At 47.2% G+C, this 18,425-nt stretch overlaps 1 protein-coding gene across 16 annotated transcripts in view; it reads left to right on the plus strand.

Annotated features, from left to right (window-relative positions):
• Positions 1-18,171, plus strand: part of CELF1 (CUGBP Elav-like family member 1) — a 66,241-nt gene extending 48,070 nt beyond the window's left edge. For 6 of the 16 annotated variants that reach the window (XM_025266073.3, XM_025266074.3, XM_025266076.3 and 3 more), the window contains 9 exons: positions 1,862-1,996; positions 2,548-2,627; positions 3,183-3,344; positions 5,728-5,803; positions 7,226-7,354; positions 7,729-7,842; positions 8,544-8,729; positions 11,235-11,378; positions 11,836-18,171. In XM_025266073.3, the coding sequence (XP_025121858.1) occupies positions 1,862-1,996; positions 2,548-2,627; positions 3,183-3,344; positions 5,728-5,803; positions 7,226-7,354; positions 7,729-7,842; positions 8,544-8,729; positions 11,235-11,378; positions 11,836-11,963 (1,154 nt within the window). In that variant the 3' untranslated portion in view covers positions 11,964-18,171. The remainder of the gene's footprint in view (positions 1-1,861; positions 1,997-2,547; positions 2,628-3,182; positions 3,345-5,727; positions 5,804-7,225; positions 7,355-7,728; positions 7,843-8,543; positions 8,730-11,234; positions 11,379-11,835) is intronic. The other 10 variants (XM_044929127.2, XM_044929128.2, XM_044929126.2 and 7 more) reach the window with 10 other exon arrangements.
• The last annotated feature ends 254 nt before the right edge of the window (positions 18,172-18,425 follow it).

The raw sequence follows: 18,425 nt of genomic DNA on the forward strand, positions 1-18,425 counted from the left end.
ACCAAAACTATTCTTCTTGTGATGAGAACTTTAAAGATCTACTTTCTTGACAACATTGAAACGTGCAATGCAGTAAACTGTAGTCACCATACATCCTCATGACTTATTTTAAAACTGGAAGTTTATGTATAATAAGCTTATCAATACTTCTTGGCCTCCTTTCCCCGTTTTGCCTCCTCATTTCCCTTGCCCCTGACAAGCACCAGTCTGTTCTCCATGAGCTCAGTTGTTTTTTTTGTTTGAAATATTCATATTTAAATGAGAGCAATACAGTATTTATCTTTCTGTGACTTAATTCACTTAACAGAATGCCTTCACGGTCCATTCATGTTGTCACATATGTCCAGATTTCATTTTTCATGGCTGAAGAATAATCATGTGTGTATAAAATACCCCTTTTTATGTATCCCTTCATCTGTTGATGGATACTTAGGTTGCTTCTATACCTTTGCTGGATAAGCATGGTGTACATAGATCTTTTCAAGTAAGTGTTTCCGTGTTCATCAGGTAAATACCCAGGAGTGGAGTCTCTGGGTGATATGCTAGCACGAATTTTAATTTTCTGAAAAATTGCTGTACTGTTTTGCACAGTGGCTGTACCATATAGATCCTGCCAGCAGTGCACGAGGGTTCCCTTTTCTCCACATCCTCACCAACACTTGTTCTTTTTTGTCTTTTTGATAATAACCATTCTAACATATGAGATAATACCTTGTTGTGGTTTTGATTTCCCTTTCCCTGATGATTAGCGATACTGAGCATCTTTTATGTTTCTGTTGACCCTGCACTGGAAGTATGGAATCTTAACCACTGGACCACCAGGGAATCTGCCCATTTTTAAATCAAGTTGTTTTTCTTTTACTGTTGAGTTCTTTAAGTTCTTTATACATTTTACATATTAACTCCTTATCAGATACATGATTTGCAAATACTTTCTCCTCTTCAGTAGGTTGCCTCTTCGTTGATGGCTTTTTGTTTGTTTTTTGCTGTGCAAAAAAGCTTTTTCATTTGATGTAACACCACTTGATTTTTTTTTTTTTTTTTTTTTTTTTTTGCTTTTGTTGCTTTGCTTTTGGTGTCAAATCCAAAAAAAACCATTGCCAAGACTCGTAAAGGAGTTTACCAAGCCCAACTCACCTAGGAGTTTCATGGTTTCAGTTAATCTATTACTTACTCAGAATTAATGTATTTTTAGTTAAGTTTTGTGTCTGGTGGAAGATAGTGATTCAGTGCTATAAGTAATCTGTCATCTGAATTGTTCTTTAAATAAGCACGGTAAATAGATGAGATAGAGTTGACAGGGAAACATTACAAGAACATCTGAGAGTGAACTGGAATGCCTTTGATCTGCATAGTTTCTTATCAACCAGAGTAAGGAGGGGAACTGAAGGAATTCCCTCCCTAAAAAATTAGGAAGAAAAGCTTAGTCCTCAAGAAAATAACCAAAATATGAAAGTGGACAGTTACATTCACTGAATGTGTGTTCTGCTTCTTTTGTCATTATCAGTTAAGTGAGAAAACTCATCCTTTGGTCCAACAGCATTGCTAGTGAGAGCAGACTTTGCTAAGTACGAGGCAGGATGCTGAGCACTTGGTATTTAATACCTACAGCAGCCTCTGAGGTAAACTGAGTTTGCTCTATTAATCACACGAGGAAACAGGCACAGAATGGTTAAGTAACTTTCATAAGATCCTGAAGCTACTATATTTCATCTAAGTGCTCCCAATTATGATTTATAAGAGTAGGTGCTAAATTATGAAACAAAATGCATCTTAAAGTCAGTGCAGTAGGCTGGAGGGCACAGTGCTCCGCCGCACCGCCTCTTGCAGTAACAGGAAGCATTTGTGTTCACTCTCTCAGCAGTGGAAGACAGGAAGCTGTTCATCGGTATGATATCCAAGAAGTGCACTGAAAATGACATCCGAGTCATGTTCTCTTCGTTTGGACAGATTGAAGAATGCCGGATACTGAGGGGACCTGATGGGTTGAGCCGAGGTGGGTACACTTTTAACGTTTAAAAGTACCTTTAGCACCTTTAAAAGTACTCATCTTAAATTTGGAGTTCTTTTTAATTGGATCAGTGGAAACCAGTGATCTCCAGCCACCATGAATGATACTGCCAAGATGGAGAGGGTTGAGTATGGTGTTGTATTTCTAGGTCCCGTCATGATTCCTGTCAATTGATCCCAATTCCCCCAAGGAATCTGCATTCTGCACTTAAGTGTCGTGCATTAAAATTCTGTTTCTGTCCTTGGAGAGATTCTATGCCAAAGTGGAAACACGCCTTTCATGAGAGAAACTAGAGAATGTGATTCCTCCTTTATCTCTCAAGCACTTTCTCTCCTAATTGTGCTTCCCTGATTTCTCCTGATGCGTGTTTCGCCTTGTTGTAATACACCATCTTCCCCACTAGATCATGAACTCCTAAAGGCAGAATCACGTCTGTACTGTTAGCATGCCACTTGGGCACATAGAAGGTGCCCAGTAAGTGTCGGTCAGATAAATCATGAAACGAATGGATGAGCTATTGACTCTTCTCTCACCAGGTTGTGCATTTGTGACTTTTACAACAAGAGCCATGGCACAGACAGCTATCAAGGCAATGCACCAAGCACAGACCATGGAGGTAGGGGGCAGATGAACGAAAGGGACGGTTCCTTAGCATGAGAGTGCTAGGACCATTGAGCGCCAAAGCCCGGTAGTGTGCATAGCGTTGATTGCCCTGAAAGTTGCTGTGTGCTAAGTCACTTTAGTCGTGCCCGACACTTTGCAACCCCATGGACTGTAGCCCACCAGGCTTCTCTGTCCATGGGATTCTCCAGCCAAGAATACTGGAGTGGGGTGCTGTTTCTTCCTCCAGGGGATCTTCCCAACCCAGGGATTGAACCCGGGTGTCTCAGTTCTCCTGCATTGGCAGGTGGCTTCTTTACCACTAATTGCCACCTGGGAAGCCCTAAAAGTTAAGCAAGCCAAACATCTGAAACACTGGTGCTTTCTTTAAAATTAGCATTTTGCAACTAGTTAACCCTTTTAAATTACCTTTTGCCACTTGTTTGCCTATCAAAGAGGAGAATCATTTGGCACTGAATAAAATGAGAATGCAGCCTATGCGGCACTGGAAAGTAGGGTTTCCCTTCACCAGAATGAGGAATTTGACCCTTTGATTTTGGTGTTTTCGTAGGGTTGCTCCTCCCCCATGGTGGTAAAATTTGCTGATACACAGAAGGACAAAGAACAGAAAAGAATGGCCCAGCAGCTCCAGCAGCAGATGCAGCAAATCAGCGCAGCCTCTGTGTGGGGAAACCTTGCTGGTCTAAATACTCTCGGACCCCAGTATTTAGCAGTGAGTCTTTGTGGTTTGCTTTCTGCAGGCTGTGCAAGCTCCCAGCTGTTTCTTCTGCTGTCCCTAGCTAACATATATAATAGCACTCACAACTTTTAGCATATCCAAGTTTTACATAAAAATTCAGGCAACACTATATTCTTTGTCACGTTAGCCTTGTGTGCACTGGCTCGCTCGCTCTCGTCACACATCTTTGGCTATATCTTGAGCTTCTGCTCCAATTAGAGTGAAATACTAATTTCCTAAAACAAAGATTTAGAAACATGTGTCCCTGCCCCCAAGAAAAAAAATTCCTGCAGAATTCTTAGCTACCAAGTATCTTTCTCCATCTCTTTCTCTAGTAGATGTAGAGACCATCAATAAAATCCTTCCTGAGCCTTCCATGAAGAGTATGACAGTGGATTTTCCCATTGGTGGGAGAGGTCAAGAGATTAACATGGACATTATTAAATGAGTATTACAGGTGTCTATTTGAGTTCACTAAATAGTAAATAGATTTCCTTTAATTCGAATTTGAGTCATATAATCCAAAAGCAGGCTCTAATTTGTTACATTTATTAGGTCTGCAGTATATATTACAGAGGATTATCACTGCTTTAACCCTCAAAAGAATCACAGACGGCACAAGACACTTAAAACTGTCTCATCTTTGAGTCAGAAAGAACAAGTCGTCTGTGAAGCTACCAAAGAAGGAGAACAAGTGGTGAAAGCACTAGATGAGTATGGACAGTCTAAAGACACACAGAAGTGCAGTCATCCCTTCCTCCTCCTTTAAGTATTGTTTTACGTGAAACAGAAGAAAGGCAGTGGTTTCTGCCCTCGGTGCCAGGTTTTGGCTAATTTGATGCCCTCTGGTTTCCATGTTTCTAAAATATTAGAAGAAATCCAGGTTTATCCTTGCTGGTATTTCTCTGAAATCAGAAAGCCTAGATGGTTGTTCTATTTCTGCAGATTAAATTGTTCCTTGGTGCTAGAACATTGCTTGTAAGTTGAGAAAATTCGGAGATTTTAGTCTTCTGCCAGAATGATAATGCTTTGAAAATTATCTCCATGACGTGTGCTTGCTTTTCTTAGAGAGTTTGGAGCCTTCTTTTAGGGAAGACTCACCTTTTTGTTGTATTGCCGTATCTAGCAGGCACATGATGGTATATGTTGAGAGCTGTGGCCTCTTTGTTTCAGTTAAACATGATCCCCGCGCTCAGAGCTGGTCTCATTTAGGGAGGAAGTAAAGTGCCAAGTAGTATGTACAGTCCCTAGTTGGGCCTGAGCTCATTGGCCAGGATATTTAAGGAGACAGACAGAAAGACGTGTGAGAGCTGATGGGCCGCGTAAGTGATAGCACGCGTCGTTGGTTAGGGTGCACTAGAATGTGTCAGCTTGAAACTAGAGCAGTAGTTCTTAATCTTCCAGGCTGTGGAGCCCTTTGAGAAGCTGATAAAATTCTACGTGTGTACATTTTTTCATTCTACTTCTGGAAGTTTGTGAACTTCCATGAAATGCCTGTAGACTAGAGACATTCATGGTGACAGAGGAGCCAGGTCAGATGTTTCTAGGAATGGATAACAGACTGAACAAAGGATCCAGAAACAAGAATACCATCCATTCAATGATTGGGTTTGAATGGAACAAAAGGTTTCAGCAGGTTGCTTAGATCAAGGTTGCAGTTTGCTAGGTACAGGGTAAGGCTGTGGAGATTCATAGCTTATGGATAGGTCCTTTCATTTTATTTGTTATGGAACACTCATTGAAAGAGAATGTTCTATGGATGAATGCAGACTGAGCCATCATTTGGTCATCTGCAACGGTGAGATGAATGGGGCTAGATGAATGCGTAGTATTCTCATCACGACAAGGTTGATCTAGTCACAAGTTCATCATGGGTGGTAAAGGATACTCCAAGAAAGAGCCTGAAATGGTCCCGTTTGGTATTTTAAGTAGTCGGCTAAAGTAGAAATTAGGTCTCCAGATGGAAACAGCTTATAAAATAAGGTGTGTGGACCTGACCACGGAGGATTTGGGAGAGAAATTGGACACAGCAGTCACTCGTCTGCAGACACTCCTGAAGTGGGCTGCATGGCTGCCTGAGCTGAGCTCAGTTCTCCCCTCCCCCTGTCCTCTGCTGCTGTGCTGTGTTGCCAGGGACTCGGGCCTGGCTTAGGACTCGGCTGACATAGCTGGCCTCTGGGCCAGGGCTTTAGCTGTGTTGTGCTGTCCTGTGCTGTCGTAAGCCTCGTGTTTTTGTTGTGTTGGCTTGGGTTCTTGTCTTCGACTTTCTTCTCTCTGGGGGCCTCTGCACTCTCGCTTTGCTGTGCTGTAGAGTTATCCCAGATGCAGAACCAGCCCTCACTCTCACTCTTGTTCTGTTTTTTGGTGTAATGTCTAGCTTTATTTGCAGCTCCTTCAGCAGACTGCCTCCTCTGGGAACCTCAACACCCTGAGCAGCCTCCACCCGATGGGAGGTAAGTGTTTCACTGGTGCGGAGGAGCGGCAGCAGCCAAGCCAACAGACGCAGCTAACGGTAGTCTTGAGAGTTTTCTACTGTTTGTGCAGGAAAAAAAAAAAAATTCCCACTCATTATATAAACCTGACATAAGATGAACATCCTGGGATTCATACCTCCTCTCTCGAAGGTGGCTCGTTTAGTTACTGATGTCATATTGCTCTGCAGTTGTCTGCTCCCCACCCCTTTAAGTCTCTAGTAAGAAGAGCTGTTAGTACCTGCAGACTGTCTGCAGCCACTTTGATAAGGATAAAATTGCAGGAATTATTTCCATAATAAAGTGACTTTTCCAGTGATTCTCAGAAGAAAAGTCTAAGATGGGTTCTGTGTGTGTGGCTTGCCCTGCAGCTGCTAGAACCTCGGAAGTTAGTGTCTGATACATGTTATTCCTTAGGTAATTACTGTTTTTGGTGTTAACACACACCAGAAACTTAATTGACAGATGCCCGAGTTGTTAACAAAGACAGCTCCACAGACAAACCTGAGGCAGGGACAGGGCCGCTCCAGGGCCGCCCAGCCCCGCCCCTCCGGCAGTGGGGTACAGCTAGTCAGGTGCATCTGAGGAAGGGCTCCTCCTAGGCGAGGTGCAGCGTGCCACTGGGGAAGTCTGATGGATTCATTTTTTGTCCCAGGGACTCAAAGGTTGCTGTGTTTTCAGAAAGTTGCCAGATTGTAAATCTGTGCTGTAGCCTCTGTATTCTCATTAATTCTCCACCCTACCCATCTGCCTTTCCATTATCTAGTGAATCGTTTGCCACACGTCATTGGTGCAGCTCAGATTTTTTGCTCTCCTTTTGCCAGTGTTGCTAGGTTCCACTTGGAGGTCTTCTCCTCAGAGTTTGTTTTCTCGTTTTTCTGATGATGAGCCTGCTGTTCAGGGGGTGGTTTTTCCTTTGTTCTCTCTGCTGTTGCAGTTTTCACGTGTCATCCCACCATGGTCGTCTGGGTCTCTGCTACATTTTCTACTTGGTTCGCCTCCATTGCAGAGAACAGATCCCCTGTAAAGCATTGGTGAAGGCTCAGATACAGATTGATTCTCTGCCTCGGGCCATTGTTCTCTTCAGTCTGCCTGTCTCCATGGTAGACCACAGAATCCACCCCTTTTTTTCTGATTTCCTAATTGCCCATCCATTTATTAATGCTCACTCACTTGGGCTAGCCTGCTATTGTATTAGACATGTCTTATCTGAGGAAGTGTCAAGTTTCTTAATGAGTTGAATGGTATCTGAGTCTTTTTGGAGCTCTGTAGTATTGCCTGTAAGGCTTATACCTAGAACAGTTCCACTTTGGGATGAGCCTTCTGCCAGTCTGCACGGTCATTGCCAGAGTGGATATAGGGCACTCTTACCTGCTGGCTGATCGCTTGCTTTGGATGTTGCAGGGTTAAATGCAATGCAGTTACAGAACCTGGCTGCACTGGCTGCTGCGGCTAGTGCAGCTCAGAACACCCCAAGTGGCACCAGTGCTCTCACCACGTCCAGCAGTCCCCTCAGCGTACTCACCAGTTCAGGTAAGCGTGTGGTAGGGGCTTGGGGGCCCCTGTGGGCCTTGGGCAGAATCCCACGTGAGGATTCTGTCATTCTGGAGAATGGTTAACACCCATTTCCAAAGGGGTCAGATGATGAACAGTACAGTCTCAGATGGCGTCTCCTGAATTAAGAGAGCTCTCATGGTCTTCAGTTTGTTGTAATTGTCACTTCTGTGTCCTGCAAGAACGTGTTGTTAACACAATCATTCACTGGGGCGAGCGAGGGTGGGGGACTTGGTAACCGAAAGCCTCCCCATAAAGAGAATGAAGAGTTGAGTGACACAGCTTGGGCTTTGGCTCCTGTTGACACAGGAAGGCAAGTTTTGGTTTGAGTTTAACTGGTGGGTGTCTGACAGCAGGGTCCTCACCAAGCTCCAGCAGCAGCAGCTCCGTCAACCCCATCGCCTCCCTTGGAGCCCTGCAGACATTAGCTGGAGCAACAGCAGGCCTCAACGTCAGCTCTTTGGCAGGTGAGGGCCAGTCCCTGGAAGTCCTCCAGTCAGTCTGTGCAGGTAGCACATTTTAAACTACTCTGGTAGGGACACTTAGAGAGAATGATGGGGGTGGCCCGGTGAAGTTAGAAATGACCGTGGGATTTTGAGTCAGACCTGACCCTGTCCGTTAACTATCTGTACCTTAAGACCACCTTTCTAAGGGCATTTTCTCGTCTGTGAAGTGGGACTAGAGTTCTCTGAGGATTGTCAAGTTAAATGAGAATGCAGTGAAGTGCCGAGCACATCACTTGGTACAGCGTCTGACACGTAGTACACGCTCAGTAAACATTAGTGGCTATCTTGATGATAGGATTTGCCCACATCTATCATACAGCGTGTGCACTCGTTTTAGTCCCCCGTCCTGGGGCTGTTGTTTTACCGCATTCCAGTTCTTAGGAGAAAATGGCAGCAAATCCAGAAAAGTGGGGCAGGTCACGTGTCAGTGGTATTGCTTCTTGCGCAGGTTGGAGGATGAGCTGCCTCTGGGTGTGGCCGTTTAAAATGTCCCTGTTAGCCATGGGCCCTGGTGACTGTCCTAAAACCTGACCCATCAGATGGCTGTTCCTTCTCAGGGAGAAGCTAAGGAGGAGATGACAGGGTGTACTTTGGGTTTTGTTTTCGCATCAGTTGAGTCTTCCCATTTGTCGCTCCTCCTCCCCCACCCCACCCCCACCCAGGGATGGCTGCGTTAAATGGCGGCCTGGGCAGCAGCGGCCTTTCCAACGGCACAGGGAGCACCATGGAGGCCCTCACACAGGCCTACTCGGGGATCCAGCAGTACGCTGCCGCGGCGCTCCCCACCCTGTACAACCAGAACCTGCTGACACAGCAGAGTATCGGTGCTGCTGGGAGCCAGAAGGAAGGTGAGTGCGGGGAGACTGGAGTCGGGGCAGGGTGGGCACACCCTCTGCGCCAGCGCTGAAAGGCAGGCAAAGCCCTGGAGAGCCGTTCAGGTGGTGAGGCCAGCCCTGCTCTTTGGCGTTGTCAAGGGTAGACTGAGAAACTGGTCTGCACTGGAATGTGTTCTGGCTGTGGCTCGTCTCAGAACCTCTGTACGCCTTCCCCGAGTGGGGCTGCAGCTTTAAGGTGAAGAAGCATACTGGCCTCCCTGTGTCTGATACCATTTGGCAGTCTGTTTTGGAGAGGAAGTCTTCCTTCTTAGAAGTCTGCTAGGGGATGTCTTCTGTCTGGGCGTCCCCTTTGACTCTGTCACTTGGCCTTTTCCTCACTGTCTCATCTGTGCTTTTCCTTATTGAGGAAAAACCGAGGGACGCTGAGACAGTACAGCCTGTGGGCCGATGCGGGGGGCAGGGTGTGCTTTGACACAAACGGTATTAAATTCAGGAGAGGCTTTCTGAGCAGAAATAGGCCTAAAGTGGTTTGTTTGAGTAGAAAATCCTGCCGACATCTCTGTGCTCTTATTTGACGAGTTTTCATAGCCAGGAGCTGGCAAGATCTAAGCGTTTATGTAGGAAAAGACAGGCATCCTCTCTTGCTTTAGCCCCAAGGAGCCCCGGTGCAGCGCGTCCTCCCCTGCTCTGAGCTGGACATTTACTACCTGCCCTGGGCTGTGTTGACAGGGAGCTCTTGGAGCCCTGGAGACAGACGGTGAGCAGAAGCGTGAGGTGTTCCCGTGGTGCTCTGAAGAATGACGCACAGGAAAGCGGAGTAGAGAGTGCCAGGAAGATAGCGTTTTACATAGAGAGAGGTTTCTCCAAACTGACGTTTAAGCGCAGACCTTAGGGAAGGAAGGAGCGAGCAATGTGTGTATCTCAAGGAAGAAGAGGAATGGGGCAGAGGGGCAGCAAGTGCAGAGACCATGAGGCAGCGTGTGCCGTAGGATCTGACGACAGCAGGGAGGCCGGGGCGGCTGGAGGCTGGCTGGACTGCCGTTGTAGTAAAACTCTTCTTTGAATATGTGGTGCATATATGTAACAGGCCGTTACCCAGCCATTAAAGAGAATGAAGTAGTGCCATTTGCAGCAACATGGATGGACCCTAGAGATCATCATGCCAAGTGAAGTAAGACAGAGAAAGATAAATATGATATTGTTTACATGTGGCGTCTTTAAAAAATGCTGCAAATGAACTTATTTACAAAACAGGAGGAGTCACAGATGTAGAAAACAAACATGTTTACAAGGGGGGAAAATGGTGAGGAGGGGTACATAGGGAGATTGGGATTGACATATACACACTGAGATACATACACAGACTAGTAAGGACCATTGTGTAGCACAGGAGCTCTGCTCAGTGCTCTGATGACCTGTATGGGAAAAGAATCTAAAAAAGAGTGGATATATGTGTGTATATATGTAACTGATTTACTTAGCTGCACAGCAGAAACTAACACCACGTTGTAAATCAATTATACTCCAGTAAAAATACTTTTTAAAGCTTTTCTTTAGTTGGGAAGTCCTTGAGTTGAAGAGGAAAACATACTCTGTTTTTGAGCTTTGGTTATTTATCATATATAGTGAAAGTCATTCAGTCGTGTCCAGCTCTTTGCAACCCCATGGACGATACAGTCCATGGAATTCTTCAGGCCAGAATACTGGAGTGGGTAGTCTTTCCCTTCTCTAGGGGATCTTCCCAATCCAAGGATCGAACCCAGGTCTCCCGCATTGCAGGCAGATTTTTTACCAGCTGAGTCACAAGGGAAGCCCGAGAATACTGGAGTGGGTAGCCTATCCCTTCTCCAGCAGATCTTCCAACCGAGGAATCGAATTGGGGTCTCCTGCATTGCAAGCAGATTCTTTACCAACTGAGCTATCAGGGAAGCCCGATTATTTATCATAGGCATGTATTTAAAAAAATACATTTTTACTGAGGCACAATTTACTTATGGTAAAATTCACCCTTTGGTGAATATAGCTCTGTGAGCTCTGACGAGCACATGTAGTCACGTTCCTGCCACCATAGATGTAGAATATTTCCATGACCCCTAGAAATTCCCTCATGTCTCTCTGTAGTCGGTCCCTGCCCCACCTGCCTCTGGCAACTACTGACCTCTTTGCTGGCCCTCTAGTTTCTAGGTACTCTTTTGAAATCCATTTTACTTACAATCTTTTTCTACTGGTTTTTTTTGCTCCAAATGCAAATCTGCCTGCCTCTGTCCCAGCATGCCATCCTTCCACAGGGTCAAATTCTGCCCTCTGTCGGTGGAACAGGAAAGAGGGCAGGAACCTGTTTCAGTGATTGCCCTTCAGCTCCCTGCTTTGTGTTTGGAGAATCCTTTTAGTTCCCCAGACACATTTCTGTGTTTTGGGGATGCTGAGAGTTTCAACATGGGTTGAAATGGGACTCAGTTGGTGCGGGGGACAGCGTGCTTGACCCTGATGCCGTTTCAGTCAGTGGGAATCTTGCAGGTCCAGAAGGAGCCAACCTGTTCATCTACCACCTGCCCCAGGAGTTCGGAGACCAGGACCTGCTGCAGATGTTTATGCCCTTTGGGAATGTCGTGTCTGCCAAGGTTTTTATAGACAAGCAGACAAACCTGAGCAAGTGTTTCGGTATGTTGGTGTTTCTTCTGGTGTGGGGAGGGTTCAGTGTTTTTACCAGTGAGCGAGAAAGAGGGGGGGCTGAGAGCAGGAAGAGCTGAGTTTGACTTTGCGTACCTTTAGTTTAACTTTGCTTTGAGTAGATTACATTACCTCATTTTGAGCCTCAGTTTATTTTTTCATTTCTCTGGTGGGAATGGTGATTTGTACCCACACTGTCGCTCCAGAGGTAAAAATAATGTATGGAAAATGGCTTGGCCAAAAAATACTTTAGGATACCATGTAGATGTCAGCTGGTACTGTTAGGAACCTGATTTGTTTCATGTGATGTAATTTCAAGAAGTCTTCTTCCTGCTGAGAAAAATTGAGATTTGAGACTCAGCTCATGTAAGGATTCTGTTGCATAAGGAGGACTGAGGCTGTCCTTGCCTCTTCACGCCTCTCACTGGGTTTCTGCTTGGACCCACAGGTTTTGTAAGTTACGACAATCCTGTCTCGGCTCAAGCTGCCATCCAGTCCATGAACGGCTTTCAGATCGGCATGAAGCGGCTTAAAGTGCAGCTCAAACGTTCGAAGAATGACAGCAAACCCTACTGAGCGTGCTCCCCTCTGAGACTGGAGTGAGAGGGTCTTCTGGTAAGTGGGGGAGGAGCACCCTTAATGATCCGAAGCCCTAAGGCTGTGTGTTGACAGCCCTGGACCCTGATCCCTGCCACTCTCGCAGGCACAGCTTGCCCTGAAGACTCAGCTACTGCCTTCTGTGGGAATTTCGCTTCGTACAGAGGACAAGTTTGTGCTTTGGTTTCCAGTGTTTTACTTTGGAGTTTAGGTGCCATATCCTGAGTTGTTTTTTTTTTTTTCTCCTTTATTTAAAAGTTTGCTGTGTTTGTAACCAGTGTGTGTTGAGAAGGACCAACATCAAACTGCCCTGGGGGAGGAGGGGAAATGGGGAAACATAAGAAGAGGATCAGAATTTGCCCCAAACTACCCCAAGAAAGAGGACGAAGTTAGACAAAAGTGGACCCCAGAATCTTCCTGAGCACGAGAGTGGGTGACGTGAGAACTGATACCCAAGAGCTTTTGGGGGGCAGAGCAGGTGGGGTTGGCTTTGGAGAGGGAGAGTGACTTGAAACCCGGCAGCCCTGGGAGCTGGAGGCTGAAACTCCTCTGTAGCCGCCTTCACTGGAAAGTCTGCATTCTTGCCAGCTATTTTTTTTTAGATTCTCATCTAGGATTTCTGCCCCTCTTAGTCTCTGGAAATAATGCACCTATTAAATTAGCCTAACATGCAAAAAGTAGGGATTTGTCATCTGTTACCCAGCCAGCCATTGGTGTTGGATTGGCCCTTCCTTCCTGGCTGGTGGCTCTTAGGAGGAAGAAGCCAGGCAGAGAAATCGTGTTTGGTTTATTTTAACACCAGACCGTTAGACCATGGCCCATGTCTACCAGGTCCCTTTAAAGCAGGCCTCTTGGGAAGACACTGTAGGGTTTCCTTTTTGGTAATTGACCACAGCAAGGAATGTCACTTCCATCCCCAGCCACAGTTTTCTCTTGAGGGTAGATCCAAGAAGGGCTTATGGTATCTGGCAGAAGGGAGCACCTCTCCTGAGCAGAGCGATCAAAAGCTGTCGTGTTGGGGGAGGAGGAGCCTGCTTCTCAGTGTACCCGAATCCTAGGGTCCCTTTGAGCTGGTCCTGCATTTCCCGGCGGCCAGCACCCAGTACTTAAAAGGATTAAGCAATCCGCGGTTGCCTCCTTGGTTGAGAAGGCCCAGGCGTGGCGTCTGGATGGAGGCAGGCCCCTCTTCTGACCCCTCCAGCCCCGTGCTCTGCTCCTGGTGACAGAGGAGGCGGCAGGACGTTTACAGCCTCCGTGTGTGTTAGTGTTCATTTACCTCAGTGTCACCGCGTTCACTTCTGTCCTCGAGCTTACGGTCAGCTCCCTGCTGCCTCCCACAGGTCTCACTCTTGCCTGTGACCCACACAGCCTCCGGGCTCTGCCACTGCTCCAAGAAGCGCTGGTAGTGGGGAGGCCCCGGGAAGGACCTGCTGTCGGAAATGTGGCCCTGTTAGGATGTGACCTGTAGCCAAGGCCAGGGACCAAGTCCCTGGGCTCCTCAGCCTCACAGACGTCAGCCCTGCCCCCTAGCGGCAGAGGCGAGATCACAGGGATTGCTTTGCTGTCAGTCAGACTGGGACGCTCTCCTTGTCATGCTGTCCTCGGGCCTCGGACAAGCATTGACCGTCTTGCTGTTGTGCAGGTAGTTGGTGGTGGTGGATTATCCCACGGAAGCTGGGACAGCTGTTCCCTTCTCATAGTGATAATTTGGGTCTGTTGTCCTCTAAGAAACATGAAACATACTTCTTAAGCTGAACCACGTAAACTTGAATTCCGCGCACTGGGAGAAATGTGTCCTGTGTTTCAAGGATAAAACTGTTCCAAAGGCTTCCAGGGTCATGATGGGATTTTTTAAATAAATGCAAAAAATAAAAATAAAAAAGAAAAAAGAAAACAAAAAAAAGAAAAAAATGCTAGGTTGGGGAGGCGCTGTTCTGAATCCCAACCGGCTGGAACCAAGAATGTCGTTTCTATTTTTATAGAAGTTTTATACAGCTCCGGGGTGGAGAATATTTATTACCTAAATTATATCTCTGGAAAAGGCCAGGATTTTGTAGAATCCAGAATGTGATTGTTGTACACACAGGGTGCTGTGTATGATTGAAACTACTGACTTTCTGTGGCCGTCTGCAGCCCAGCTAATCTGCCCGAGGGGGAGGCGTTAACGCTGTGAATTGGCGGAGGAGAGAGCTGTGCTCCCCAGGTTGCTGCCGGTCTCACCTGTTCTGTCTTCCTCCTTGGCCCGAGTGGGGTTTTCCAAAGCCCGGAACTCCACTCTGCGCCCACCTTTGTCCCTTTCCCTCCCTCCTCCCCCGTTTCACTGTTATTTGCATACCTATTTGTCCTGGGCTCTGGGACCTCTTCACTATTGGCATGAAAGTTGAAGGTGTAATCAGTCTGCCTCTGATACCAGACCCCGAGGTTTCGTACCTGCTGTGGGTTCCCTCGGCTGCGCGCAGGCGCTTCTCTCTGTCGGTCTTGTCCCCGGCCCGCGAATCCCACAGCAGCGCTGCCCTCGAGCACAGTTCTCTCCCCGGGCCAAAGATGGTGTTTTGGAGAAACTGCTCCCCCTACAAGTCTCACGGTGTGAAAGGGTTCAGCTCGGAGAGGGGAGACTCGCAGTCAAGTCTTAAGCGATCCTTTTCTGTTGTGTGGGGTTCTCACTTACGTAAGTGTGTTTTCTGCTGTAGTTCCATTTCTTCCTTGGGTTTCATCATGAAATTGATTTGCCTTGAATGCAGCCAGACACTGTCTCCTGGGTCCCACAGGGGTGGCCAGGGCCCTCCTGGAAGCTAAGAGCTTGGATTTCTGGCAACAGAGGGCCATCCCCATAGGAAGGGGGAGAAATTCTGGCCCTCTCCCCCAAAGAATTCCGGTCCCCTCGCCCCCAAGCCAGCAGCTCCAGCTGTCTCCCTGAGTCTCGACCAGGAGTGGCACTCAGGAGGCTGAGGCTCTGCCCCGCCCGAGAGCTGCTTTTTCCGATGCATTTGGGCGCTTCTGGGGAAATCCAAGCCTTAGGTCCCCTGTGTCTCTGGCAGTTGGATGTTTTCTTGGTGTCCTCCGTGTCCTTTTTGACTTCCCCGTGTCCGTTGTTAGCATGTGCGAGAGTCCCGTCACCGCCCAGCCTCCCTGCCCGCCGCCTCATTTCAGGGCTGCACACAGTGAGTGTCCTGTTCTCTCTCTCTCTGTTTGGATGTATTGCTCTGTGTAACTCAGTGGGTCTCCCTCTTTCTGGTTTGTTTTTTTTCTAGATTCCTGCCGTTTGTTCATCGTTGTGCCTAAAGCATGTCGATGTGGCGTCAAGTACATCGTCCAAATCCCTGTCTCTTCAGCTTCTCTGATGCTTGAACTCTCACCTTTGACCTTGTGTTGACCTTTGATGCTGATGTGTATTTTTATTATGTTTGTTTCTTTCTTTGTTTTTTCTTTTTTCTTTCCTTTTTTTTTTCTTTTGTGCTGCCAAATTGGTTTTGCTAGAACGACTGCTGAAGGGGAAATATTTAAACTTGCATTTGAATATAAAAAAATCTATTTTTCTAGAACTTCATAAGATAACCACTTGATTTTGTGATTCCAATTCTTTGTAATTGTCTTCAGAGCAGCCCTACTAGCACATACCGCGTGGTGTTTGTATTTCTGTGAACACACAGCCAGTCCGCTTCTAGGCTTTGTTTCTCGGTGTGTTTAGTTTTAAAGACAACTTTGGAGTAAACAATGAAATAAAAGATGTCACTAAAACCTTTGAGGCTCCTGAGCACATTTTGCTGATACAGTTTGTAGGGCTTGAGGAGACCGCATGTGTTCCTGTTTTTCTTTTTTCTGAGTTCTCAACTGCAGAAAACCCCTGAGCCCTTTTTCCTTTTTGACCACCGGCTGCAGCTTGGGCCCCAGGCAGTCCCCGCCGCCTGTGGCTCTGCCCTGGAGCCCCCTTGCGGGGAGTCTGCGGGGCCCCTGCCCCCAGCCCCGCTGTGCCCGCCCCCAGGCCTGTTCCTGCAGTCTCCACAGCAAAATGTGATGCTTCAAATTTTTTTTTTCTGTTTTTGTATTGTTTTTGTGTTTTTGTTTTGAATTTTTTCCTTTCCTACTAAGATTATGCCCAGAAAAACCGAGTTTGCATGTTTCCTGCTGTTTCTTCACACCTCCGTATATATCACCTTCACCTCTCTGTTTCCTATAGTTTGTGCAAAAACTGACCGATTTAAAAGGGTTTCAAAGAAGCTGTTTTAAATTGTTGTGGGGTTGATTTTTTTTTCTTTCCAAGGTTGTATTGTTTTGTTTTGAAGTGGCAACTTTCTCCTCTCTTGCCCTTAGAGCGTTTGCCTGTGCATTTAGACTGTCTCCTCACACGGCCTCCAGGCCTTGGGGGGTCTCCAGGGGCCGGCTGCTCTGCTCAGAGACGGGTGGGAAGGGGGTCCAGAGAGGCACAGGAGCAGAGAGAGCACCCCAAGAGTGGCTGTGGGCAGCAGGAGGCTGAGCGCGCTAGGGGCCCCAGGCATCCCTTGGCCCCAGAGGTGGAGAGTGCCCTGAGCCACTCCAGCGGGCCGTGCCTGCACCAGGCGCCAGTGCCCCTGCCCGCGCTGCTGTGCAGCCCCGGGCCCCGCCGCCCCACTCCGGCTCTTCACTGCAGCTCTGCTCTTGCTTAGCTGCTGGGGTGGGGGTCGGGGTGGTTTTTTGTGTTTATTTTTTTAAATTGGGTGAAGAGCCAAATAGCTACTGTCCCCGGGTGCCAGGCAAGCCCCGGTCCTTGGTTCCCTGAGGGGAGCCTGCCCCTCCTCTCTTGGGGCACCATCCAGCCTCAGGGTCTGCAGGGATTTGAGTGAGAAGGTGCATGGTGAAGGGCGAGGCCAGAGGAGACGTGAGGTCGCGGGGTGGGTCTGTGGAGGTCAGAGGTTGCAGGGGGCGGCGTTTGGGATAGCTTCCACCCAGGCCTGAGCGGCTGGTGGGCGAGCGAGCTGGGAAGTAGGGCTGTCCAGGGACGGGTGGAGAGGGGGAGCCGGGGGTGGGGCGGGGCGGGGAAGGTCAAAGCACTGTCCGAATCATCCTCGCTGCAGGTGATGAGGAAGGATCTCGGCAGCGTCTCTGCCCCGGGACCGGGCAGGCAGCCTAGTGTTAGCTCGGGGCACCCCTTACCCAGAGGAGAGGGTGGCCAGGTGGAGGCCCAGTGGATGGTAGGCTGCTTCATTTCTTCAGAGGGGTGAGTGGATGGAAGGAGGCCAGGAACCCCCAGCCTGAGCGAGACCGCCGCACACCCCACAGTCTGACTGCACAGAGCAGCCTCTGTGGGCAGAAGGCGCCAAGGCTCCCCTTCCTGTGTATTCAGAACCCATGTTTGCCAATATATTTTGCTTTCAATTCCAAGAGGAGCTCTGGGAAAACCTGTGGATAAAACCAAATGCCAAATGTTGGACGCTGTTTCCTTTTCCTTTTTCTCTCTCTGATTGTTTTAATTGTTTTGTGGTGGTTTTAATGGATTTGAGACCCTGGAGCGGCAGCTGCCTTTCTGATTTCCAGCTGCTTTTTGTGAATAATTTAAAAAGAAAAAAAAAAAGAAACTTTACATTTTGGAGACAAACCTGTGTGAGTTTTTTATTGGTACAAACGTTGTATTTAACACTAGGGGTTTTGTACAGTTTTTTGCCTTTTCTACTAGAAAACAATGTAAAGTGATTTCACAATGTGAAGAGAAAAAATTGCCACTATGACCAAACGCACAGTCTGTTCTGCAGCAACAACGGGATTCAATCAACTCAAAGTCGTGATTCAGCCGTAGAAATGCTTTTTCTTTACCTTGTTTGAGCTTTTCCTTTCTTTCCTGTTTTGATTTGCAAAAGAAAATGTCTTTTTTGTGTGAACTTGTGTTGTACTGTGTAGAAAATTATGGATTTTACTTTAATGGTTTTAAAAAAAAAAAAAAAAAAAAGGCAAGAAGAGCCCCTGTCGCTTTTCTGACCTGATCACAGAGTTTGTGTAGTGGATTAAAAAAGAAAAAAAAAAAATTGTTACAAGTTTGGAGCAAGGGAGTATGTGTTTAAAAGGAAATCTTCCTTTTCTGTGTGTTTTTCCTTTTGTCCCAATGGGGAACCTAAATCTGTTTTAATTGCACAGACACACGGACAAAAAGTCATTTTGTATCTGCCAAGTGTGGTACCTTCCTTTGTTTATTTGCTATTAAATTGTTTGAGAAGAACTGCCGTTGTCTTCTGTGTTACTGATTGTTGGGGCGGGGGTGGCCTTCCTGAGGAAGGGGTAGGCACTCTAGTATGGTTTCACTTTGATGTACCTGTTAGTATCCAGTGGGACCACCCCAGACTCCTGAAAGAACCGGATTTCTTCCAGAAAAGTGCCTTCTGTATAGATCCTGTGTTCTTCTCAACAGACCCACTAACCAGGAGGCACTCACACAACTTTTTGGCAGCCTTCATTTCTGTGCTTCTTCATTGC

The sequence above is a fragment of the Bubalus bubalis genome, chromosome 16 (genome assembly GCF_019923935.1).
Source record: "Bubalus bubalis isolate 160015118507 breed Murrah chromosome 16, NDDB_SH_1, whole genome shotgun sequence".
Lineage (NCBI taxonomy): Eukaryota > Metazoa > Chordata > Mammalia > Artiodactyla > Bovidae > Bubalus > Bubalus bubalis.